Here is a 26,421-nt window from a genome sequence, read left to right as displayed (position 1 = left end):
AAAATAAAAGGATAGCACTTATGAAAATGTGCTATCACATTTTATTTACAGTTGAATATTTACATTTGAATGTTTAGATAGATGGCTTTCTCTTTTCAATAAGAAGGAATGTGCTTTTTGAACTTTCTGGCATCTTGGAGAGTAGAGAGTAGCTTCCTTTAGGCTTTTTCTTATATCACCTGTGAGACTTGAACAGGCAGAGCAATAAGCTCTTTTCTGATTTCTATAGTAATAAAAATGCCCCTACTGTCCATTTATTATCCATCCTGGTGGACCTAGTTTGGGGAAGAGAATATATCCAACAATTAATCAGCAGTTGTGCAGAGACATGTATTAATACAAGCAAATGAAGGGCCTGCCTTCTTGGAAAAAAAAAAAAATTTTTTTTTTTTTTTGCATTTTGTGCATTCTAATGGAAAAAAAAGGCAACACTTGTTAGAAACTGGAATTTACTTTGCTCTTGAGTTATCCTTAATCATCCTGTTTTGCTTGGACTCAGTATCTAGGAATTGCAATATCCTGATACATGCATGCGTGCACAGTCACTCAATTGTGTCTGACTCTTTGCAACCCCATGGGCTTTAGCCCACCAGTCTCCTCTGTCCATGGCATTATCCTGGCAAGAATACTGGAGTGGCTTGCCATTTAATACTCCAGGCAATCTTCCTGATCCAGGGGTTGCATCTCTTGTGACTGCTGCAAAGACAGGCAGATTCTTTACCCTGAGCCACCTGGAAAGCCCATAATATCCTGATACTGTGTTCATTTACATCAACAACTTCTGTTTGCATTCTTATGAGCTAATTTAAATGATGTTTGGGTGACAGTATCTATTGCTGCATAACAAGTTGCCAGAAACTTAGGGACTTAAGCATTTTATCTCACCTAGTTTCTTTGTCGGAGAAGGCAATGGCACCCCACTCCAGTACTCTTGCCTGGAAAATCCCATGGACGGAGGAGCCTGGTAGGCTATAGTCCATGGGGTCGCTAAGAGTCGGACACGACTGAGCAACTTCACTTTAACTTTTACCTTTCATGCACTGGAGAAGGAAATGGCAACCCACTCCAGTATTCTTGCCTGGAGAATCCTAGGGACGGCGGAACCTGGTGGGCTGCCGTCTATAGGGTCGCACAGAGTCGGACACGACTGAAGCGACTTAGCAGCAGCAGCAGCAGCAGTTTCTTTGTATTAGGAAATCAGGAAAGTCCTAGGTGGGCAGCTCTGGCTCAAGATGTTTCATGAGGTTGCGGCCCAGATTTCTTCCTGTGATGTAAGTGGTCCACAGGAAGGCTTGACTGGAACTAGAAGATCTTCTGCCAAGGTAGTTTCCTCACAGGCCTGGCAAACTTGATCAGGTTTTTGGCAGGAAGCCAGTCATGTACAGATGTGAGAGTTGGACCATAAAGAAGGCTGAGCACAGAAGAACTGATGCTCTCAAACTCTGTTGCTGGAGAAGACTCTTGAGAGTCCCTTGGACTGCAAGGAGATCAAACCAGTCAATCCTAAAGGAAAGCAACCCTGAATGTTCATTGGAAGGACTGATACAGAAGCTGAAGCTTCAGTACTTTGGCCACCTGTTGTGAAGAACTGACTCGTTGGGAAAGACCCTCATGCTGGGAGAAATAGAAGGCAAAAGGAGAAGGGAGCAGCAGAGGGTGAGATGGTTAGATAGCATCATGGACTCAGTGGACATGAATCTGAGCAAACTCTGGGAGACAGTGAAGGACAGGGAAGCCTGGCGTGCTGCAGTCCATGGGGTCACAGAGTCAGACACTACTTAGCGACTAAACAACAACAAATGTCAGTTTTAGAAACTGTTTTTCAAGTACCCACTTCCCAATTCCAAAAGACTTGCTTAAAAGCAAAGCTAAAAAGAGTGATGAGGCTTAAAAGAAAAGAAGATGGATGGGGAAAGAAATTCTGAATTATATAATTAAGAATCCCTTTGCCAGCCAAACTACATATAGATAGCTTCTAGGTCCAAGGTGGAAATCAGGGTAATTAGTCTATTTCGCCTCTTCTCACGTGGCTCTGAATTCGCCACCCAGTTCTCTGCCAGCCCTCTCCCCCAGCAGGGTGGACCCTTCCTTGCTTTTTGGACAATGTCACACTCTGTAGACAGGCTTTTACCAAAGAGGTGTTAGCTTCAAATCTGTTTCTGTCTTGTAGCTTCTTGAGGAGGTATGTCGGTCTTGTTGAAGCCAGAAGGCTCTAACCCATCTGATAGAAGATGATGAAACAAGAATTCTATGGTATCTAGTTGGCTTAAAGCCTGCTCATTTTCATTAGAAGATATTTTAATGTGAGTGCTACTCTTTCCTTTAAAACTTAGAAGCATGCACTAATGCACCTCTGCACTTGGAGCTGTAACACCATGGAAAAAGTAACTTGAAAATGAAGGGCACTTTTACAACAGCTATTGACTTATATGAAGTACTTGACTAGTAACCAGATTTGAAAGCAATGTCTCCGTGCAGGGGTGTAGAAGCTGAACAGGGAGAACCCAGTGCTCTCTGGAAGAGGGAAGTTTGGTCTAATTTTCCCTTCTCAGTTGTGTTTGGAATGTATATATTTTCTGATAGCTTGCTTCAGATTTGGGGTCCACCAGATAGTTCTATACTGTTTCTAATTTGATACTTTGTTTTATGTCATAGCTAAGACTTTAAGGATTATCAACTTTTGGGGGTGGTATTTCCTATTCATAATAAAAGTAGCTGGGTGTTTTGGTATATTTTTAAAAAGTATCGTTAATGGAACATGGTCTTGTTACTAAAGTCAACCTTTCTATAAATAAACGCAGAAACTTCTGCAAAGGGCATAGTCTGAATGTGGCAGACATAAGAATTGCGTCAATTCCCGTCTTGTGGCCAAGATTTCTTTCTCCGGCTTTCTTTATAACTAATGTCACGGCAGAGTTTCACATTCTCACAGTATTAGGCAAGTGAATGGTCAAAAGAACTGGTGCCAAGTTACCCTGTTTCTTAGGTTAGCCAATGGTTGTCATTTGTACTCACCAAGGAAGAATGCGGCATGTTTTTGTTTTTATTTTTTAAAGACTGAAAACCCCAAGTTCTCCCCTTCAGCTTCATTTTTAGACCCTGGCTTTAGGCAACTTTCCAAATGTCTAACTGCTAAACTGCTTTCAAGAAATTATTGTGGTATTTCAGAGAACTTTGGTCAGGAGAAAAAGAAGGCACAACATCTTTCCTAGAACACCATGGGCCCATCAAATGACCTTTTAGAGAAACAACGAAAATTCCTCTTTCAAAGGCACACTAATTGAAACCAAACCAATCTACCCCACAAGCACTGCAGTCAAATGACCAGAGGGGAGGGCCCACGAGGGGAGGAAAAATTCTTTTTGGAAAAACCATTTGGAGCTAAAAGCTTATGTATTTTTCTCTTTCATTAAGAGTTAAAATGGGAATGATTTCGCATGTCTAAGATAAAAGTTAGCCAGGATTGTAAGAACACTGTGTCCCTTTTCAGGTGCCTGTGTAGCTCCTCCTAGAATACCTGTCTGGTGCTCCGCCCTTCCTCAAGACTACCTCACACTGCTCCCAGCTGGGGACTCCAGCACGAGAAGGTGAGTCAGCAAGTTTGTACTTCATTCCTACATCCTAGAAGACTACCACTTCCAGTGGCTTTTTAAAGAATAATTTTCAAAGTTTTCAGAGACTTTCAGAGCTTGTGTTCACTAGCAAATCATCATTTGTAAACCCTTCATTTAAATAAGTATGAAGCGTGGTTAGCAATAATATCTTTTGTCTCACTGCATTATAAATTCTAGATTCAAACGTGGAGTCTGAGGCAACATTTTGCAAACTGGTGTATCACCATTCTTGGGCTTCCTGAGCACTGTTCTATTAATGCTTTAAACTTGGCAATTTCTTTTAAAACAGAGAAGTAATTTCTAACAGTTGAAGATTAGAAGATCTTGGCAAGTATGAAATATATCCTATAGTTTGCGTTTCCATCTTAATGTAATAGTGTCAATAATTGGCTTCATTAAATAACTTGGCACAAAAGCCCCTGAGGTGCGAATATACAACTATTTTCCACTTGCTTTTTGTATGTTCAATGTGTATGGTCTCTTGTCTCTTGAACATTAAGGTGACTTATTGGTCTCAAGAGGGGAAATAATTTGACCTTGTTTGTAGTCAGTGAATCACTTACTAATAAACTGTTCACATTTTACAGGTGAATAAACTCTTTAAGGGCACCAACCAGCATGCTGTCATATAAATTCCATAGTCCCTCATTTACAAAAGTTATGTGCTTGCATTTTTGCCTAGATGATGAGTTTTGAAGGTCTCCTATAAATTAATTTCCCCTTAGAGCCTTCTAGTAATTGCTAGGCTGTGGAAGGAGTGGATTTCTAGAACCACAAGTTCACATCCGCACCGGTTCAGTTCTCTTGTGGACTCTACTCTACTGCATTGCTCTGGCATTAGCAAAAGCCATGAGTGGAAGGCTCCAAGTGTTGAGAATGAAGGATAGTCTGGTTGTAATAAGGTAAATTCATTATATTCACGTGAGCACTGAAAAATCCTAGTTGAGCCCTGCAATTTGTAATACAGTCTAAAGAAAAAAACCAAGAGACACAGATGTAAAGAACAGACTTTTGGACTCTGTGGGAGAAGGCGAGGGTGGAATGATTTGAGAGAATAGCACTGAAACATGTATATTATCATATGTGAAATAGATTGCCAGTCCAGGTTCGATGCATGAGACTGGGCTCTCAGGGCTGGTGCACTGGAATGACGCTGAGGGATGGGATGGGGAGGGAGGTGGGAGGGAGGGTCAGGATAGGGAACACTTGTACACCCATGGCTGATTCATGTCAATGTATGGCAAAACCACCACAATATTATAAAGTAATTAGCCTCCAATTAAAATTAAAAAAAATAAAAATAAAGCATATGCAATAGGCATGATCAAAAAAATAAAAAAGAAAAATAAAGAAAAAAGCATAAAGAAGAATTGTATTGTATTGTGTAGCTCCATTGACTAAATTCTCTCCATGATTGTATCATCACTTAAGTTTTAGTTTTAGCTTCTATTATTGATGGAACTGTTCTACAGGTCTTTCTCTTACACATTCATTATTTTCTATACAGGAGGATTGATGTTTAAGTCACACCGTGAAGGAACTGTGCTTCAGGTTTAACATTTAAGGATTGTATACATTTGTATTTGAATGCTTCAATTATTTTGTTTCTCTTGGAACACTAGTACTTATTTATTAATACAAATAGGACAGCGATGTCTGAGTTGTTTGAAGTTTACTGCTAAAGAGTTTTCATTTTTTACTGTTTCTTCTTAAATGCTCAGTAACACTCTTTGATTCTTGACTTCAAGAGCAGAGAGACCCCTTTAGCATTTAGCATACTGCTCTGTTTTTCTTTTTTAAATAAAGCTTTGTTTGAACTAACAAAACTTTTTTGCCCATGCCGAATACTGAGCCAGCTTACTCACACAAACAGGATGTGTGAGTTCCTTAGCCTTCTCAAATGAAGCATGTCATTTTAGTCATGTTAACTTTGATGAGCAGCAAAACCAACTTTGAAATTCTTAGTATTGCTATATTGTAAAACTACCTCTTTTTTTTTAAATGCAGCTACTTTAAATTTTTACTGACTTAAAAATCAGAATAACTCTACTAAATTACATTTCTCCATCACAATGCAATTTCTCCCAAGCCATTATTCTCTTAGAGAATGAGGATAGAGAATAATTCACAGTGTTATTTATCAAAAGGCATCTTTGTTACTTTTATAAAGTTGAGGCTCTCTGAGAGCTAACTATAAAGCCCATGTTTTGTGTAAACGATTAGGTAAAACCAAGTTTGGATTTTACAGATTGCTTATTTATGCTTCTCTTTCTGTTCTAAATAGCACTGTAGTATTCCCCCACCCTCCTTTTCTGGTGCTTTCCTGTAAAAAGCATTAGTGAGGGGAAAATAATGGTAAACAAGGCTTAGCTCTATAATCTTCTTTCAAAACTGCCTTGCAAGTAATTTCCCATAGTTTCTGTAATGAAGCATATGGTGGTAATACACCCTGTGCCTCTGGTAATGGGGAGCAGTTTCAGAGTACTCTCAGGATTTTATATTTGAAGCTTTGTATGTACATTTTCAGGTTAGGTGTTCTATCCCCTGTAGATTTAATGGAATTTATTTTTATATGCTTGTTCTTAGTTTTAAGGGTTTAGACTGGGGCATTTTTGTTAAAACTTGTAAAGAGATGTTTTTTGTTGTTATAGATTGATCCATACAGGCTTCAGGAGGCTTGAAATGGTCATGTGGAGAAAGCAACTTGATAGAAGAAGGGGGAATATTTTCTGTAATTTAAGTTGTCATAGTAACCTGCATCAAGGCCTGGAATCCAGGCCTGAAGAATTTCAGTGACAATAAACATTCCAGTTGCATTCATCATCATCTTTTTTCTCTAAGAGAAAGGAGCTGTCTATTGTGACCTAATTATTTCATTTCTGTTTTTAGAAAACAGTTAGCAGTTTGCATTTTTTAGCACTTTGAAACTTCCCTGGTAGGGTAAAAATGAAAAATGTAGCTGCTTGTATTGGAAGTTGATATTTTTCTGATAATGTATCTCAAGCTATTTCAGATGGCAAGACAGATTCAGTATAATGGTTACTTAATGAAATATGAAAGAAACAGGATTTGCTGAGGATTTGAAGAGATTGCCACACACATTTATTAACATGCAAGTCTTAAACAGTATTAGAATCTGTTTTTCATGAAGCTGTGATTTGGGAATGTTATGAATTTCCTAATATCAGATTGTTAATATTTTATAGCATCTTGGACTGTTGTCTTAAGCATGAATATATTTTAATAAAGTGGATGAAGTTCATTTTTATTAGCAAAATAGGTTTACTTTGAGAAATTTGTATCTAGATATTATGTTTAGATCTGTTATCTTTTACAAGGAACAATACAATATTTCTAAAGAGAAAGTTTTTTGGGGGTTTGCTTCTTTCTTGCCTTCTGCAAGATACTGATTGCTAACCAAGATCATTTGGAGTTAAAAGTGTTCTCCTGAAGCAAGAAATCTTAGGAATAGTGAGGTAAGCATGTGTGTGTCCATTCAATTTAGGAAACATGGAAAATAAATTGGAAGAGTTTATGGCTAGTCTCATTTCACAAATATATACACAACGAGCAGTTATGGGATGTAACTAGTTATCTAAATGAAAAGTGGTAATGCTTTTGTATATACTTCTCCACATATGTTTGAGACTCTTAACCAAATGGATGATTTTTTAAAAAACATAAATCAATAAAATTGAAATTTTAAAATATATAAAGGTAGATTGAGAGAACCTAGTCAATAATTTACTGGGAAAATGTGAAGCAAAATAAAATCACCCCCTATCTCACTGTTGAGAGATATTTCAGCTCTTTCTGTTGTCTGGGAAGTAGCTATAATTTTATAAACAAAATTGGAATCAAGCTGTTAATAGCCAGAATACCAATAATGGTGAAACACAGGATTTTTTTCTCCTATTAGAATAAGCAGCAAACTAGCTGTCAACACTACTACCTAAAATATCTTTGAAATACCTAATCAGTATATTAAGAAAAAAGAGCAAGAGAGAAAACGGTTGGAAAGGAGGATAAAATTATTTGTAGATAATGAAAAAAAATCACAAAGACAATCAACTAAAACCTATAGACTGTAGTAAAGTTCCAACGCAAATAACGGAAATATCATGATCTATATAGTAGTAATAACCTGTTCCAAAATGTGAGAAAAAAGGAACCCATTCATAGTAGCAACAAAAATTGTGCTGAGGATTAAACTTTGTGAGAACTGCAAGTGGCATGTAGGAAGGAAACCATTAACCTTTCAGGAATGCAGAGACTCCCTTATGGAAGAAAATTCATTAATTATTTTCCATCTCTTTACATTGATTTGTAAGTTTAATATAATCTAATCAAAGTATCTGCAGGAATTTTTTTACAGGTCAGTGATTCTGAATTTCATATTTATAAAATAAATAAGAGCTGAGAAATATTTATATAAAGAATAATAAAGGTGAACTCAGTTCAGTTCAGTCACTCAGTCATGTCCGACTCTTTGCGACCCCATGAACCACAGTAGGCCAGGCCTCCCTGTCCATCACCAGCTCCCGGAGTCCACCCAAACTCATGTCCATTGAGTCGGTGATGCCATCCAGCCATCTTATCCTCTATCGTCCGCTTCTCCTCCTCCCCTCAATCTTTCCCAGCATCAAAGTCTTTTCCAATGAGTCAGCTCTTCGCATCAAGTGGTCAAAGTATTGGAGTTTCAGCTTCAGCGTCAGTCCTTCCAATGAACACCCAGGATTGATCTTCTTTAGGATGGACTGGTTGGATCTCCTTGCAGTCCAAGGGACTCTCAAGAGTCTTCTCCAACACCACACTTCAAAAGCATCAATTCTTCAGCGCTCAGCTTTCTTTATAGTCCAACTCTCACATCCATACATGACTACTGGAAAAACCATAGCCTTGACTAGATGGACCTTTGTGGACAAAGTAATGTCTCTGCTTTTTAATAAATAGTGATTCAAAAATAGCATGATGTCAAAAATAGCAGAACAATACTTGAAACAGAATAGACAGCTCAGAAGAATGTTATGTTGATTAAAAATGACAACTAACAAATATAAAAATGTAGTAATAAATACACTAGAAGAGAATGTTCAGAAATAACTGTCTTGGGGTTTAGGGAAAGATAAACTAAAATACAGATGTAAAGATTTAAAAAGAGAATGATTTATACATATAGTTACATTAAAAATAATTAAAATTTGCATATGTCAACTCATAAAAAGTATTCTCTCTATGTGTGTGTGTGTGAATATTATTACATATATATTTTTATTTTTATTTTTTTTGTGTGTGTAAAATTTTGTTTACATTAAATCATAACATCTTGAAGGTCTTCTGGTCAGACTTTCTCCCCAGAGCATACTTTCCCCAGAGCATACTTTCTGCAGTCCTTTCTACACTGTAAGAAATGGGATGACATCTGTTGATGTTTTTGCTGAACAGATATGGAGCATTATTCTTTGTAAGTTGTGGGATGTAGGAAAGTTTTCTGAACATTTTAATACCCGTATGTAAAGAACTCCTTCAAGTCAGTAAGAAAATAAATGCCCAGTTAAAAATTAGTTCGTAGGAACTTCCCTGGTGGTCCAGTAGTTAAGAATTCACCTGCCAGTGCAGGGGACATGTGTTTGGGTTCCATCCCTGGTCTGGGAACTAAGATCTGACATGCTGCTGGGCAACTATGGCTGTGCACCACAGCTACAGAGCCCAGTATCGCAGCCAAGAGCTCATGCGCCAAAACGAGGACCCAGCACAGCCAAAAATAAATAAGTAAATATTTTTGAAAAAATTAGTTTTTAGCTCTGTTTTTAATTTCTTAAGGAACCTCCGTACTGTTCTCCATAGTCACTATACAGTTTACATTCCCACAAACAGTGTAGGAGGGTTCCCTTTTCTCCATGTCCTCTCAAGCATTTACTATAGACTTTCTGATGATGGCCATTTAGACTGGTGTGAGATAATATCTCATTGTAGTTTTGATTTGCATTTCTCTAATAATTAGCAATGTTGAGCATCTTTTCTTGTGCCTCTTGGCCCCCTGTATGTCTTTGGAGTTTGAGATTGACATGAACACATTACTATATTTAAATAGATAACCAACAAGAACCTCTTGTATAACTCTGCTCAATATTCCATAACAACCTAAAGAAAACTTAGATTGTATTAAATAGTTCCTAGTGGACAGTTTAAACAAAAATACAAACAGGTGTAGACCTAAAGGTTTGTTCAGTTTTAATATCATGTGGTATGAGTGACCTGTATGCAAAATGTAACATAAGCAGACGTGTAATTCCTAATGTTGGCACTGGGAGAAATAAGAAAGATCAAAGTGTTCATGTAATGCAATTAGAAGATAGACTACTCTGTGGCCAGTACTAGAATCTTTTTGTCTACCTAACCTACCTGTTTATCTGTAGATAGTTTATTATAGGTTCTCTGAAACAAATATATTTGTATTCAGAAATTTGAAAATAGATTTTTTTTTTTTAAATTTGACCATGACTCTGACCATGTCTGAGATTCAACCTATGCCTTATTGAAAAGAAAATTTTACCATAAAGACATATTTCTTGAGATGGACTATGCACGGAATCAAGTATTGAAGGGATCATCAGTCTCTGGGCAGGGCTGAACAGTCTGCATTCCCAGGCTGCCATTCATATTAGACTGTGGCATGTACCTGTGTATTTGGGATTGTGCTTCCCCGAAGTGGGACCCAGCATCCCTGGGAATGATAAACAGCAGTGGGTCCCTATGTTTAAATCTTCTCCCTTTCCCCGTGCCTGTGATATCAAGGGTCACGGCAGTCTAAATGTTCCAGGATTGATTGCCAGTGACATTGAATCAAACTTAATAAAATCTTTATAGATTGAATGAGAGAATTAGGATGTTTATTTTAATTTCATAGATACTTTGATTTATGATTTATTTCTGCCCCACTTCCCCATTGACTCTGCTTTGTTTACAGTGATTATACCTGAGTAAGAAATTTAAGGAATTTTTAGGAAATACACCTATTCTAATGTAGTCTTCGTAAACAAGATTGTCCTAACCAGTCTCCCTTCTGTCCCCAGTTCTTTCTTTTCACAGAGATGCTGTACCTCTCAATGCTGAAGTATTACCTTGTTAATTTACTTATGCTATTTTTCCTGAATACAACTCTTAACGATGACCTTATATTTTCCAGTAATTCTTATAGATTTGAGGGCACCACAGCCCCTTTGTGATGAAGTATTAACTTCTATATTGAAAGAAATTGCTAACTTAAAGTAATTCAGTAAGTACAAAATGTATAGAAAGGGATAAAATGCAAAATAAGATTACCTCCTTTCAGTTTTCATCTTTTAACTAAAAGTAACCACTGTTAACAGTTTCTTGGGTATATTTGTATGCAAGGAACATGTATTTGTATCTTTTTTAAAATTATATAACAATTGCCGCATCTGCACGCACACACACACGTGTGTGTGTGTATTACACAAGATTCTTTACAAGTTGACTCCTTTTATCACCAAAATAATCTTAAAGGCAAATATGATTATCAGATTACACATTGAATATTTATTGCTGGTTTCCATTCTTCCATTTGGCTAAGTTTGTGAAAATGAGATTAGTATGTAATTATATGAGACTGACCACATCTCCTCCTGATTGCACCAGTGACTTTCGTCTTAGTAGAGTCGTTGTCTATGACCTGGTTTCTATCCCAGTGAATTGAGACAGTGCCTCCATCTACCTGAATGCACCGTTCAGTCTAGGTACCATTCAGTTCGCTGTGTGATCTGGAATCCTCTAACTGCAGTTTTCTCATTTGATGTTGGGTAAGAGTAAGTTACATATGTAAAGGATATTGTATGTGAAAAATTTAATGAATGATAACGGTCATCATTTTTATCAAAATAGTGCATTCTCCCCAAATGCTTCAGTCTCATTTCAGACAAAGGCTAGATGTATTTTTATGTAAGTAGATTTTCTTTCTTTTGTGGTTAAGGAGACTATGTAATTGTTCAAACCAGACACTTTAGAGAGTGAAAGTGAAGTGAAAGTATTAAGTCGCTCAGTCGTGTCTGACTCTTTGTGATACAGAGACTCTAACCTGCCGGGCTCCTCTGTCCATGGAATTCTCCAGGCAAGAATACTGGAGTGGGTAGCCATTCCCTTCTCCAGGGTATCCTGACCCAGGGATCGAACCCCGGTCTCCTGCATTGTAGGCACATTCTTTACTCTCTGAACCATGGTGCTGTTGGTAATTATGCTGGCATACCAATGTAAACTCTGGCTATTCCAGGCAAACCTGGATGAGTGGTCACCCCAGGTGTATATACGTCCCTAGTACCTGATTTGTGGTGCAGGCTCAGAGAACTTGGGCCGTTGTCCATTGAGTGAGATGGGGGCACATGGGACAAGTGAGGTTGCTTTTGTCTTTCAGGGTTTATCAGAAATCATTAAATCGGTAAATTGAGGTTAACAATAACTGTCTTACATGGTGGCTGTAAAGATGAAATGAAACCGTGATCTCATAAAGCATGGAGTGTACATCTGATAATTGCATACCTCTTAAATCCCCTCTCCATCTCTGTAGATTACTTTAGTGGCTCTGGTGGCTAAGTTTTGTGCATAGATGTTTCTGCGTGCTATGTACTTACCTCTCATACTTCCTTTCTGTATCTTTTGAGTGGACATTGTAGGTGGTAATCGTAACTAACTGCACACATGGCTCTACAGTTTACAGTGGGAGTTTAGTCTTGTTGTTGTTCAGTTGCCAAGTCGTGTCTGACTCTTTGTGACCCAATGGACTGCAGCACACCAGGCCTCCCTGTCCCTCACTATCTCCTGGAGTTTGCCCAAGTTCAAGCACTTTTTGACCCTGAAAGGCATGAGTTGTAGTATTCAGTAGCCACACCCACTTTCCCTGTGAAGTGTCTGTGGTATGCTTTTTGGTATGTGTGCTTACTATTTTTTGGATGAATCATAATCTAAAAAGGGGAATTTTTTTTTTTTGGTAAATATCTGGTAAGTGTGAATGTTTATGTGCATTTAATAGACTTTGTGTGAATCAAAGACACTTGTTTTAAATGTCAGTTGTAGAGATGTATTTCTTCCCTGGGAAAAAAAATCTACTAGCTAAACCTTAAATTGATAGGATAATTGGTAGTATTTTCTTTTTTTTAATATTGATTTATTTATTTGGCTCTATTGGGTCTTAGTTGTGGCCCACGGAATCTTAGTTGTGATGTGCTGACTTCTCTAGTTGCAGTACATGGGCTTCTCTGATTGCAGTGAAAGGGCTGAGTTGCCCCTTGGTATGTGGGATCTCAGTTCCCCCACCAGTGATCAGACCTGTGTTCCCTACATTGGTGGTGAATTCTTAGTCACTGAATCACCAGGGAAGTCCCAACACAAAACTGGAGGAAATAGTAAACCTCCAAGTTTGGATCTTTTGTAAAATGATTGGAGCCTTTCACCATTATCTTCCATAGCTGTTCTCTTCATCAGCAATTCTGTTGGACATGGTATGGCCCAGTCTTTTGACTCACAGAGAGTCTACTAGGGGCTAGATAGGTGAGTGGTTATGGTCATGTTATAAATTATGCATTACTGAAATGAGAGGGAGAATGGATACATGTATATGTCTGGCTGAGTCCCTTAGCTGTTCTCCTGAAACTGTCACAACATTGTTAATCAGCCATGATAGTAGTAGTGTTAGTCACTCAGTTGTATCCAACTCTTTGCAACCCCACGGACTGTAGCCCACCAGGCTTTTCTGTCCATGGAATTCTCCAGGCAAGAATACAGGAGTGGGTGGCCATTTCCTTCTCCAGGGGATCTTCCCAACCCATGGATCAAACCCAGGTCTCCTGCATTGCAGGCAAATTCTTTACCATCTGAGCCACTGACCATACCCCAATACAAAAAAGTTTAAAAAGAAAGATAGTGGAATGATGGAGGTGCTGTGGGAGCCCATGGGGGAGCACTGCAGCTGTAGAGGTTAAGGAAGACTGCTTGTGGAGGTCATTTGAGTCAACTGTTTAAAGATGAGTTGGTCTGCAGGGAGGCAGGCGAAGGCCTTCTCGAATAGCCTGGGAAATAGCATATACAGAACCTAGAAAGGCGCATAAGGAGCATGATGTGTTTGAGGATAAACAAGTACATCTTGGTGTAAAGATGAATATGGATGAGAAGCAGATGACTGATTTTTAAAAACAGTATTCATTTTCTAGTTTGATAGAAACAAGCTTTCCTTTTAGGGGCTCTGGGCTTTATGGTAATTGAATGGATCAAAATGATACATAAGTAAATAAAGTTCTAGTTGGAGGATAAGTAGAAATATTGATGGTTTGGAGTAACCTAAACTTCAGATATCTCTGTAAGGAAAAAAATTTGTTCACGCTTTTCATTCTTGATAATTTCATTATAGTCTCAAGAAGTTAAATATTTAACATGTTTGTTCTTCAGAAGGAGATTGCTACTTTAAAATGTTCTCACTTTTAAAAAAATAAATAAATAAATAAAATGTTCTCACTTTAAAAAATAGGTATAAACAGATAACACTGAAAGCTATACTATCTCTAGCCAGTTGATTTAATGTTCCATTCACTTTAATACTTTCTCCTGTGAGCTGCTCCAGCCACTGGACAATGTTACTGTGCAGATTCTTTGCAAATTTTGCCTTGTCAGAATGGGGACTGTGTGAGGGATGAAATCATTAAAGACTGCATTTTTTTTAAAGACAAATAATGCCTTTCAGAAAAATAGGCTGATATTAACTGCCATTTCTACTCCATTTTGCTTCCAAGGGTCATTTGAATGTGTACTCGCAATCTTTTCATTATATCAAGAGGTAGAAATATAAATAGTGACTTTTACTATTAACCTAGTAGTAGTATTTCTTTAATATCTGCGCCACTAGAGAAGCCCCAGTTAAGGGAAAACATATTTAATTAGAATTTGAAAAAGTATTGTCCCAGTCTTAAAAAACCTGTTTCACAGACAGCAGTGTCTTTTACAGGATTTGAGTTTCCTGTCGGCATACCTGTTAGTAGCCTGTACTTCATCATTGCTGTAGTCATGATATAGGTGTACGTGTTATCGTTAGTTATAGTCATCCTTCAGTACCTGCGGAGGGCTGGTTCCAGGACCCACCACAGATACCAAAATCTGAGGTTGCTGAAGTCCCATGGCTGAGTGTCCGCAGCCACAGATTCAACCAGCTGTGGATCATGTAGTACTCTAGTATTTATTGAATAAAAATCCATCTGTAAGTGGACCCACACAGTTCAAACTCAGGTTATTCAAGGGTCAGCTGTACTTCATATGTCTTATTATTTATGAATTTAAGTTAATGTCTCATATTTTTTTCTTTTATTTCTCTTCTCTCTGACTTCTGTGTTGAGAATTATCAATTTGAAGGTGAAGGAAGTGCAGGGAGAAGCAGTGAAACTCATTAGGAGGCAGTTGGAGTAATTCAGGTGGAGAGTATCGTAGGGTGGATAGACTCAGAGCCAACAGGACCTTCTGACAGATTGGGTAATGGGTAATGAGAGAGAGGAGTCAGTATAACAGTAGGCATTTTGGCCTAAGCACCTAAAAGGATGCATTCTGGATGGTTTGAACTGAGATGAAAGAGTGTGGGTGCAACAGATTAGAGAGGTAAGATCAAGAGTTCCTTTTGAACATGTGTCCCCAAGTATTCACTGCAGCACTGTTTATAATAGCTAGGACATGGAAGCAACCTCAATATCCATTGACAGATGAATGGATAAAGAAGCTATGGTATATATGTGTGTGCACACACACATACACAATTGAATATTACTCAGACATAAAAAGGAACACATTTGAGTCAGTACTAATGAAGTGGATGAACCTAGAGCCTATTATACAGAGTGAAGTAAATCAGAAAGAGAAGAACAAATATTGTATATTAATGCATATATGTGGAATCTAGAAAGATGGTATTGATGAGCCTATTTGCGGCAGTAGAGATGCAAACATAGAGAACAGACTTAAGGACATGGGGTGGGGGTAGGAAGGAAAGGGTGGGATTAATGGAGAGAGTAACGGAGAAGGCAGTGGCACCCCACTCCAGTACTCTTGCCTGGAAAATCCCACGGACGGCGGAACCTGGTAGGCTGCAGTCAGTCCATGGGGTCGCTAAGAGTCGGACACGACTGAGCAACTTCACTTTCACTTTTCAGTTTCATGCATTGGAGAAGGAAATGGCAACCCACTCCAGTGTTCTTGCCTGGAGAATCCCAGGGACGGCAGAGCCTGGTGGGCTGCCATCTATGGGGTCGCACAGAGTCAAACACGACTGAGGTAACTTAGCAGCAGCAGCAGCATGGAAACATATACACTAACATATGTAAAACAGATACCCAATGGGAATATGCCGTATGATTCAGGGAACTCAAACCAGGGTTCTATGACAACCTAGAGGGGTGGGTTGGGGTGGGAGGTGGGAGGGATGCTCAGGAGGGAGGGGACATATGTATACCTGTGACTGATCCGTGTTGATTTATGGCAGAAACCAACACAATATTGTGATTATCCTTCAATTAAAAATAAATAAGAAAGAAAAAGAGTTCCTTTGGCAGGCAGTTGAGTTCAAGTTGTCTACACCCAAGTGCCAGTGTTGAGTTGGCGTCTGAATTTGAGGCTGAAGTCAGAGAGAGGTCTGAGCTAAAAATACAAATGTGGGAATTGTCAAGTATATGGCATTTCAAGTTATAAGTTGAATGATACCATCAAAGGTATGAATATGGAGAGAAAAGAGTGGAAGACCAAGAGTAGATCTGGGACCCTCAGGCATTAAGAAAGCATCCTGGCAGCCAAAGGAGAAAGTGTATCAGGAAGACAGAGGGGTAAATTGACTCCATATTTAGCAACATTAAGGTGGTTTGTGGCCTTGATGAAGGGGATTTGGTAGAGTGATGGGGGTAAGAGCCTGACAGGAATGAGCTCAGTAGAGAGTGGGAGGTAAGAAAATAAAAAGGGAACGAGAAATGAAGGATAGCTGGTAGGGAAAGTGGGATCAGAAGAATGCTGTTTGTGTATGTGTTGTGTGTGTGCATGTGGCTGTGTTGGGTCTTGTGGCACACAGGCTCTTCACTGCAGCGTGCAGGCTCAGTAGTTGTGGCTCACAAGCTTAGTTGCCCTACAGCATGTGAGATCTTAATTTGCCAGCCAGGGATCAAACCCATGTCCCCTGCATTGGAAGGCAGATTCTTAACCACTGGACCACTAGGGGAGTCCCTGTTTATGTTTTTTGTTTTTGCTGTTTTTAAGATGACTAAGACAGCTACTGACTTATTTTATTCCCTGATCCAGTATAAAAATTAGTGGACAGAGCGGTGTTGCTGGAGCAGATGTGTGTGGGCTGGCATCCTGGTTCTCCACGGGGTCCTTGAGGCTGCAGCACCCATTCTTGAGGCAGCTAGTGTGCTGTAACCCAGGAAGAGCTAACCCATACCTAATAGGTTTTGAGGCCCTCAGGCCAGAGGTGTTCCCATTCTCTGGTATTTCTTTTTTGTGTAAGAAAGTTGGTCAGCCATCAACCAAGAGCTTAGATTTTAGCCAGAAACTAAATTAGAAATCATTGGAAAATTAGAAAGGAAAGTAGAATCAGTTGCTTCACCTTAGGCAATGACTTGAGAGCAGGTAAAGTTTTCCCTTCCTGTCCGGTAGAACCATCTTAACCATTTTGACTTGCAGGCAGAATGATGCAAGGCCTTTAGAATAAGGAAAGTGAGACACCGAGGAGCGCACGGAGTGTAAGGAGACACTCGCTCTCAGTCATGCATGTAGTGTTGGCACTTGACAGTGAAGCTCCCTTACATTTTGTGCTGTGCTTGCCACCCCCGACTTACCTGAAAAGGGGCTGTGATTTGTTTAAGGGACAGTAGGAAAGCTCTTTGGACTTCCCAGGTGGCTCAGTGGTAAAGAATCTGCCTGCAATGCGGGAGACCCAGGTTCGCTCTTTGGGTCAGGAAGATCCCCTGGAGAGGGAATTGTCAACTCACTCCAGTATTGTTGCTTTGGAAATCCCATAGAGGAGCCTGTAAGGCTACAGTCAATAGGGTCACAACAGTCGGACACCACTGAGCAACTAAGAAGCTCTCTTTAAAGCACCTAAACAACCACCACCAGGAAGGCTCTTTGCCCTATTTATCTCTTCTCATATTACTAGTTGGAAATGAATTTAATGTACTTACTTTCTCTCTGTGTGCATGCTCAGTTGTGTGTGCTTTGCGACCCCGTGGACTGTAGCCCTCCAGGTTCCTCTGTCCATGGAATTTTCCAGACAAGAATACTGGAGTGGGTTGCCATTTCCTGCTTCAGGATCAGACCTGCGTCGCCTGCATTAGCAGGCAGATTCTTTACACTGGGCCACCTGGGAAACTTTAGAGCTTTAGTTAGTCTGATATACCCTTTCTGCCTTCATATCTGGTTGACTTCACCACTGGAGCCAACTTGAAGAGGACTTGATGAAGAGTGCTCTGGGCTGCAAAATTCTATTGTGATGGCACAGCAGGAGATGGTTGATCGGGGCTTTTGGACGAACAAAGGGCAACATGAGGAACTGTTGGATCCCTACAAGGAGAGTGTATGGGGAACCTGGAGTAGAAGGGAGACTGATTAGGATCAAACCTGTTTATGAAGACTAGATTAGTCAGGTGTTTCCCAGATAAGCAATATTATTTTTAATAGTGGTAGTAACTTTTCTCAGCCATTACTTCCTCTTCACCTCCTATCCCTCAAACACCCAAGCCAAATAAATTCGATGACATGATTAATTAACTAATAAATGGAGATTGGCCCATGAACTTCCATTTAAATCTAGTGTCTTTAAATCTTTTGTTTCATATGTGCAAGAATAGTAGGCCTTTAGGAGATGCTTTTTTAAAAAGTATATATTCTGCTTAATTATTTATCATTTTATTAGGCAGTAGAGTATTTATTAGTTCAGAGTTTGATCTCTGCTTGCAGGCTGCCTGAATTCAGGTCTTGGCTTTTCCCCTAATGAGGTATGTGGTCTTGGGCAAGTTTTATAACTTATCTGTGCCATGGTTTCCTCTTCTAAAAAGTAGGGACAATAATGGTACTAGTCTCTTAAGATTATTATGAGAATTAAATTTTTACATTCACAGCACTTAGAATAGTGCCTGGCATATGGTAAATATTTAATAAATGTTAATACTTTAACAAAAGCTGTCAGGCATTTAATATTTTTAAGTGAGAAAACCAAATCTCCACTTTTTCCCCAAATAGAATTATAACTGGCAATGAATGCTTTGAGTATTGGCTGTGTGAACTGTAGTTATTTAGCCTTTTTTCAGTGGCTGTGAACAGCTTCTTGTATTTCTGAAAATGGAGAAATAGAAGTCATCTTCCTATCTGGCCTCATGTCTATAGATCACCTTGGACACCTAAACGTAACTGTGCTCATATGAGAGTAAGTTGGATTTTTAAAAATTGGTGGAGATTGTGATTAATATCTTGATTTGTTTTTTTCTTAGACCTTCAGTATCTATGATCTTTCATATCATGTGAGTTTGTCCATCTTTCTGCTTTGTCCCTCCACCTAAATTTATAGAATCAAAATAAAGGAAACTGTATCTCCAGAATTTAAAAAAAGATGAGATTTCCATGCAGTCAGTACCCTGTTATCCTCTGGGTCTGTGTTGGCATGGACTTGTCCTCAGGGAGCTTGGCAGTTCTGCCCAGTAATGAGGGCAGAGTTCTCCTTGTGTGGTGTGCCCAGGGACCACCCTCCCAGCTTCCAGATTTGTTCCCAACAACCCGAGTCTGTTTTATAAATCCATGGTAAGATGTGGCTTCTCTAGCAATAGCCACCTGGTGCGACAGCACTTCAGTGTTCATACAACACTTCTAAGTAGATGAGTCTGGTTTGACAGTCACAGCAAACTAAGGAGAGAAATAATCTTATCAGTATTCTACAGAAGGAGAAATAAGAATCCATGGGTTTAAGGGTGTACGGGGTTAGACAGTAAAATAAGCAGCGAACCCCCAGGTCTGCTGATTCTTTAAATCCTAGGCCCTTCCATTTTCCTGCTGTCCAGTCAGAGTCACTCAGGCTCAGTAAAATCATGTAATAGTACCAGGTGTCAAAACCAATCCTATTAATTAGAAATCATAATCATGGAGTTAGAATTTCAAGTAATGCTATTATATTTGATACTGTTTTTAACTGTTGAAAGCTGCTTTTTATAATAAAAGGACCTAGTTTCCTTTTAGCAATATTGTTCATTCACATATAACATAAGAATCTTCTAACCAGCTTTACATTTTTAAAAGTCCTTTTTTCATTTTATGTATATATATGTATATAGATATATACTCCTTGTCTTTAAAGTGGATTTCATGTTGACTGAAGTTTGTTCTCTTTCACTGTAGCTGGTATTGAGCAGGCCTAGATTAAGGCTCTGAAATTCTTAGAAAAGTGTAATTACCAGTTCTTATCCTATACTGGTAGGTAGGTGAGTGGTCCCAGGAGGGGTAAAGTGGTTCTATTTTTGTAACCATTATTTTCCTAAGCCTCATTCTGAGTAAAAGGCACATTTCTGTATTGCGTGGACAAACCGCAGACCCGTAGCATTGGTTTGAGGTATGTAAGAGGGTGGCCCTGGCCGTTCGCTGCTTCGTGGAGTTGTGTTTGTGTGCCTGGCATGAGCTGCCAGTGCGTCTGCTCAGCAGATGTGGGCAGAGGCCTGCCTATTCCAAGATCACATTCACTGATCAGTCACTAATGAGCTCTGAAAGACTCAAACTCCTTCAGTAATACTAATAGCAGCTATTTTTAAAGTCATTACTACATGCCAGGTTGTATTTAAGTCTTCATAGTTATTGTAACTTAGCTCTGACAAATGTAAGGATTATTATTCCCATTTTGGAGAAGGAAATGGCAACCTACTCCCATATTCTTGCCTGGAAAATCCCATCGACAGAGGAACCTGGTGGGCTATAGTCCATTTGGCATGACTTAGTGACGAAACAACAACAATTCCCATTTTAGAGCCAAGGAAGCTAGTAATTTGTCTAAGGTACTATACCTAATGAGTGGAGAGGTCAGCATCTGAACCCAGGGCTGTCTGAGCACTAAAATGTGTCCCTAACTAGCAGCTTCCATAGGAGGGATGGTGAAATATGTCACGTGTGTGTGCTGCCTGTCAATGTCTGTGCTCAATCATGTCCTACTCTTTGTGGCCCCATGGACTGTAACCCACCAGGCTCCTCTCCGTGGAATTCAACACACCAGTGGGTGTGTTGAAATTGGACTGATTTGCTTTGGGGAAGTAATAAAGTAAATAATTGCTGTATTTTATCAGAAGAACAAACATGCAGTATTTTTCTATACAGGTCTTGGTTGAAGTTCAGTTCAGTTCAGTTCAGTCGCTCAGTCACGTCCGACTCTTTGCGATCCCATGAAATGCAGCACACCAGGCCTCCCTGTCCATCACCAACTCCTGGAGTTTACCCAAAGTCATGTCCATTGATTCGGTGATGCCATCTAACCATCTCATCCTCTGTTGTCCCCTTCTCCTCCTGCCCTCAATCCTTCCCAGCATCAAGGTCTTTTCCAATGAGTCAACTCTTTGCATGAGGTGGCCAAAGTACTGGAGTTTCAGCTTCAACATCAGTCCTTCCAATGAACACCCAGGACTGATCTCCTTTAGGATGGACTGGTTGGATCTCCTTGCAGTCCAAGGGACTCTTACGAGTCTTCTCCAACACCACAGTTCAAAAGTATCAATTATTTGGTGCTCAGCTTTCTTTATAGTCCGGCTCTCACATCCATACATGACTGCTGGAAAAGCCATAGCTTTGACTAGATGGACCTTTGTTGGCAAAATAATGTCTCTGCTTTTTAATATGCTCTCTAGGTTGGTCATAACTTTCCTTCCAAGGAGCAAATGTCTTTTAATTTCATGGCTGCAGTCACCATCTGCAGTGATTTTGGAGCCCCAAAAAATAAAGTCTGTCACTGTTTCCTCTGTTTCCCCATCTATTTCCCATGAAGTGATGGGACTGGATGCCATGATCTTAGTTTTTTGAATGTTGAGCTTCAAGCCAACTTTTTCACTCTCCTCTTTCACTTTCATCAAGAGGCTCTTCAATTCCTCTTCAACAATTAAATTTAATACAGGTTAAATTCCACTTTAAATAACATAAAATGATCCCCATGTCAAAAAAAATTTAAGACAAGTTGATTACTGATTTATGTACATTTATTTGAAATTTTTCTCACAGATATTTGAAATAAAAGAACAAATTTTGACAATGCTCACGGAGTTTTTAATGAAATTAGATTTTTTTTTTACAATCAGCAGAAACTAACTATGGAATCCTTATTAAATTTTAATCATAGATCAAAATACTAATCCTTTAAGCATTGAATTTAAAATTGTGTTATGGTTAAAACTGTGAAAATTGTTAGGATTACAGCTTTTAGTTATTCAGTCCTTTTTCCTTTTGACCGTAGCTGCTACTTCAACTGAAGATAGTGGGTTTTGGTTTTATTTTTAATTCCACAAATGGTTAGATAGACATTCCAGTGTCTCTCCTGCCCCTCTCCCCTTTTTAAGTTTTTTTAAATTAATTAATTTTTTTGGGGGGGCTGCTGGGTCTTCATTGCTGCACACAGACTTTCTCAAGTCATAGCAAGCTGCGGCTGTTCTTCAGTTGCGATGGGCAGGCTTGTCATTGTCGTGGCTTCTCTTGTGGCAGAGCTCTGATTCTAGGCACACAGGCTCCAGTAGTTGCAGCTCACAGACTCTAGAACACAGACTCAGTGGGCTCAGTAGCTGTGGCACACGGGCTTAGTTGCTCCAAGGCCTGTGGGATCTTCCTGATCCAGGGATCAAGCCCATGTTCCCTGCATTGGCAGGTGGATTCTTAACCACTGGACCACCTGGAAAGCCCCTCTTCTGACTCCTTGATATAAAGGGGCTGCTCCCACTGCAGGATTATTGAAGAGCATCTTGGCACAGAATTCAGTGTCAGAATTCTTGAGCCAAAGATCAGTAACACCTACAATATTCAATTGTCATTCCTGTCTGCTGCTTAGTGTTCAAATTTCTAGAAAATTCATTCTTTTCTCCTCTGAAATCTGAGATATAAACTGAGAAATAGAAAATAGAAAACATATCAAAGTATGTTTTTATAGGTAGGCAATTCAATCAACAGAGATTGAGGGTGAGATTTAATCCAAATTAATGTGTAATGTGGGGCTTCCTGTATCTCAGCTGGTAAAGAATCCACCTGCAGTGCAGGAGACCCTGGTTTGATTCCTGGGTCGGGAAGTTCCCCTGAAGAAGGTCATGGCAACCCACTCCAGTATTCTTGGGCTTACCTGATGGCTCAGATGGTAAAGTATCCACCTGCAATGCGGGAGACCTGGGTTTGATCCCTGGGTTGAGAAGAGTCCCCTGGAAGAATGTGTAAGGTCATGGAAAATTGCTTGTCTTTTGTGGGTGTCTTTTAACCTAAGTAACTTTAAGTACTTTAAGTTACTTATCTCAATTTGCAAAGAAATGAAATAACTGGTTAGTAGTATTTCTTCCGGAGAAGGCCATGGCAACCCACTCCAGTGTTCTTGCCTGGAGAATCCCAGGGACCGCAGAGCCTGGTGGGCTGCCGTCTATGGGATCACACAGAGTCGAACACAACTGAAGCGAGTTAGCAGCAGCAGCAGCAGCAGTATTTCTTCAGTCACTCTGCTTGTTCTCAGTAATACCATTTCTATTTCTTCCTTATTGATAAGGTTCTAGCTATTCATACTTTTAAAACAGAAGATAATACTTCTCTGTAAGACTGTGACCACAGAACCCACTAACTCTAACTAATGGTTACTTTGAAGTGCTGGTGGCCAGTTGAAGTTTATAATTTGTTACCAAATTACTATTATCTTTATTTTTATCCTGTATTTTGCCTGTCAGGCAGTCATACTGTCCAAAATTGTAGAGTCAAAACCTTTAACTGAAGAGTTTGTTTAACTAGAGACAGGAAGAGCCTATTTACCCTTGAAACACATGGGAAATTCATTCATTTTCTTTTGTTTTAAACTCTTAAAAGCCTGGAAGTTATGATGGGCTATTTGGGGGTTTGGTTGCTTGTTTGATTGGTGTTTTTTGTTTTGTTTTTGGATTTTGTGACACCCTTTTTCTGATGTCTAACCAGTGCTTTTTCTTTGCTTGATTTATAGTGTTCCTTTAGATAAATAATTAACTTCTCACTAATTTTAACATCTCTCAATAACCTCGGACCATAGCTTGTGTGTCCAGGATTTTTCAGGTAACGTTACTTTAATTAATCTGCATATTCTTGCTGCCTATTTTACAATCACAATTTGGGGTTTGATGCGTGACGCAGGGTGGGTGGGTAGAGACAAAGGAAGGCTTTTTTTTTTTTTTTTTTTAAGTAAAGCACTATTTATTACTTTTAGAAGAATATCCAACCTCAAAAACACAATCACCAAACCCTGGGGAGTGGATTCCGTGTGATTTTGTTCCTTAGCTGGTATGTCAGTAAGACTTACAGGGAGCACAGGGATGAAGATGCACAAGGCAACAAAAGGATTCTGGGTATTCTGAGACAAACAAGGCGATCAGTGAAAACCAATTTTAAAAGATTGGCATCACCGATCTTGCATGGTTCATTGAGAATGGTACCTCCTTTCCTGACATGATCAGGTTTGAAGCAAGACGTGAAGTTTGGGATTTCTGATCATTGACTTCAGAGTTGCTTACTTGACTTAAAGTTTGCTCTCCTGATTCCTGTATCTTGGTATTTTCACTGGTAAATCTTGCTCTTCTTCCATCAGGACCAATACTTCCTTATTACACTTATGTGACTGGGTTGCAAATGTCTCTCATCAGTCTTCAGAGTCCAGAGGCTGCAGAGGAGAACATGGGGACCAGTTCAAACACACAGGAGTACCAAGTGGCTCAGGGCTTTTTTAATATATTAATATTTCATCGAGGTAAAAATGACATATAGCATATTCATTTTGGGTGTACAACATAAGGATTTGATATTGTGAAACAGTCACTGCAGTAAGTTAACACCAGCCCCTTACAAGATGTGTTTTTTCTTAAAATGAGAACTTTTTCTTTTTGTATGTGTGTGTGTTTTTTTTTCCTTGCAGTGAGAGTTTTTACGATTTCTCTTAGCAACTTTCAAATACAGTATTACTAACTAGAGTCACCCTGTGTGTGTGTGTATTAGTCACTCAGTTGTGTCTGATTCTTTGTGACCCCATGAATTGTAGCCCTCCAGGCTCCTCTGTCCATGGGATTCTCCAGGCAAGAATACTGGAATGGGTTGCCATGACCTTCTCCAGGGGATCTTCCCGACCCAGGGATCAAACCTGGGTCCCCTGCATTGCAGGCAGATTCTTTACCATCTGAGCTACCAATTATATCCCCATGCTTACTTATTTTATAACTGGAAGCTTGTACCTTTTGACTCCCTTAACCCAATTTGCCCACCCCCTCCATCACCTCCTGCCTCTGGCAACCACCACTGTGTAGCTATAAACTTGGGGTTTTGTTGTTATTGTTTTAGATTCCACCTACAAATGAGATCACATGATATATCTTCCTCTCACTTATTTCACTTAGTGTAATGCTTCAGAGTCCTTCCATGTTGTTGCAAATAGCAAGATTTCCTTGAATAATATTTATGTGTATGTATATACATACCACATATTCTTTATTTATCCATAATGGATGTTTAGGTTGTTTCCATTTCTTGGCTATTGTTAAGTAATGCTACAGTGAACATAAGGGTGCATGTATGATTTTCTTTTGAGAATCATAGTATTTAATACATGTGCATTATACATACAAATCAATTTTTGAGTATTTGTTTTGTTAAAGTAATGAATCAATATGTTGAACCTGTCTTGAGAATGAGAGAAAATAGCAGGTGAGTTTATTTGATGCATACTCCTGATATACCTGTTTTACAAACCCTTTAATTATTTTAAAGCATTTTCTAAATTAAAAATATCTGGAATAAAAACTGTTAGATTGTCCAAGTTTATCTTAATATATCTATAACAGATGTATTTTCCAGCATGTGTAAAATTGTTTCACATTAATCTAACAAACTACTGTTTTCACATTTGTTACACACTTACAAAAATACATGAGTTTTTATTCCCAAAAGAATTTTCTCATTGCCAGAAATTATTGACAATTTTTTAAATTCATTTATTTTATTGAAGGATAATTGCTTTACCATATTGTATTGGTTTCTGCCATACATCAACATGAATCAGCCATATGTATACATATATTCCCTCCCTCTTGAACTTCCCTCCCACTCCATGCCATTCCTCTAGGTTGTCTCAGAGCATCAGGTTTGAGTCCCTGCATCATACAGCAAATTTCCACTGACTATCTAAGATATATATTTTTGAGTTAGCGTGTTTTTTCTTTTTTGGATAAATATCCAGAAGTGGAATTGCTGGATTGTATATACTTATATTTTTAATTTTCTAAAGGACCTCTGTTCTCCACCAAGTTCACATTTCCACCTACAGTACACCAAGCTTCCTTTTTCTCCATATCCTCTCCAACACTTGTTATTTGTTGTCCTTTTATAATATTCATTCTGACAAGTGTAAGGTGATACCTGATTGTGATTTCCATTTGTATTTTCCTAATGATTAGTGCTGTTGAACATCTTTTCACACGCCTATTGGCCATGTGCATATTTTCTTTGGCAAAATGCTTATTCAGGTCCTCTGCCCATTTTTTAATCTGGTTGCTTGGCTTTG

At 39.0% G+C, this 26,421-nt stretch overlaps 1 protein-coding gene across 1 annotated transcript in view; it reads left to right on the top strand.

The window, feature by feature from the left end:
* The window catches only part of LOC145545701 (uncharacterized), a 112,428-nt gene that overhangs the window by 39,970 nt on the left and 46,037 nt on the right, over positions 1-26,421 (top strand). Inside the window, exon 3 of the mRNA XM_081590514.1 lies at positions 3,491-3,587. Coding sequence (XP_081446640.1) covers positions 3,491-3,587 — 97 coding nt within the window. The remainder of the gene's footprint in view (positions 1-3,490; positions 3,588-26,421) is intronic.

This window comes from Giraffa tippelskirchi, chromosome 4, assembly GCF_054371585.1.
Source record: "Giraffa tippelskirchi isolate mGirTip1 chromosome 4, T2T-mGirTip1v1.2.pri, whole genome shotgun sequence".
Taxonomy (NCBI): Eukaryota; Metazoa; Chordata; class Mammalia; order Artiodactyla; family Giraffidae; genus Giraffa; species Giraffa tippelskirchi.
Note: the sequence above shows the minus strand (reverse complement) of the source record. Positions and strands in the feature narration are given on the sequence as shown.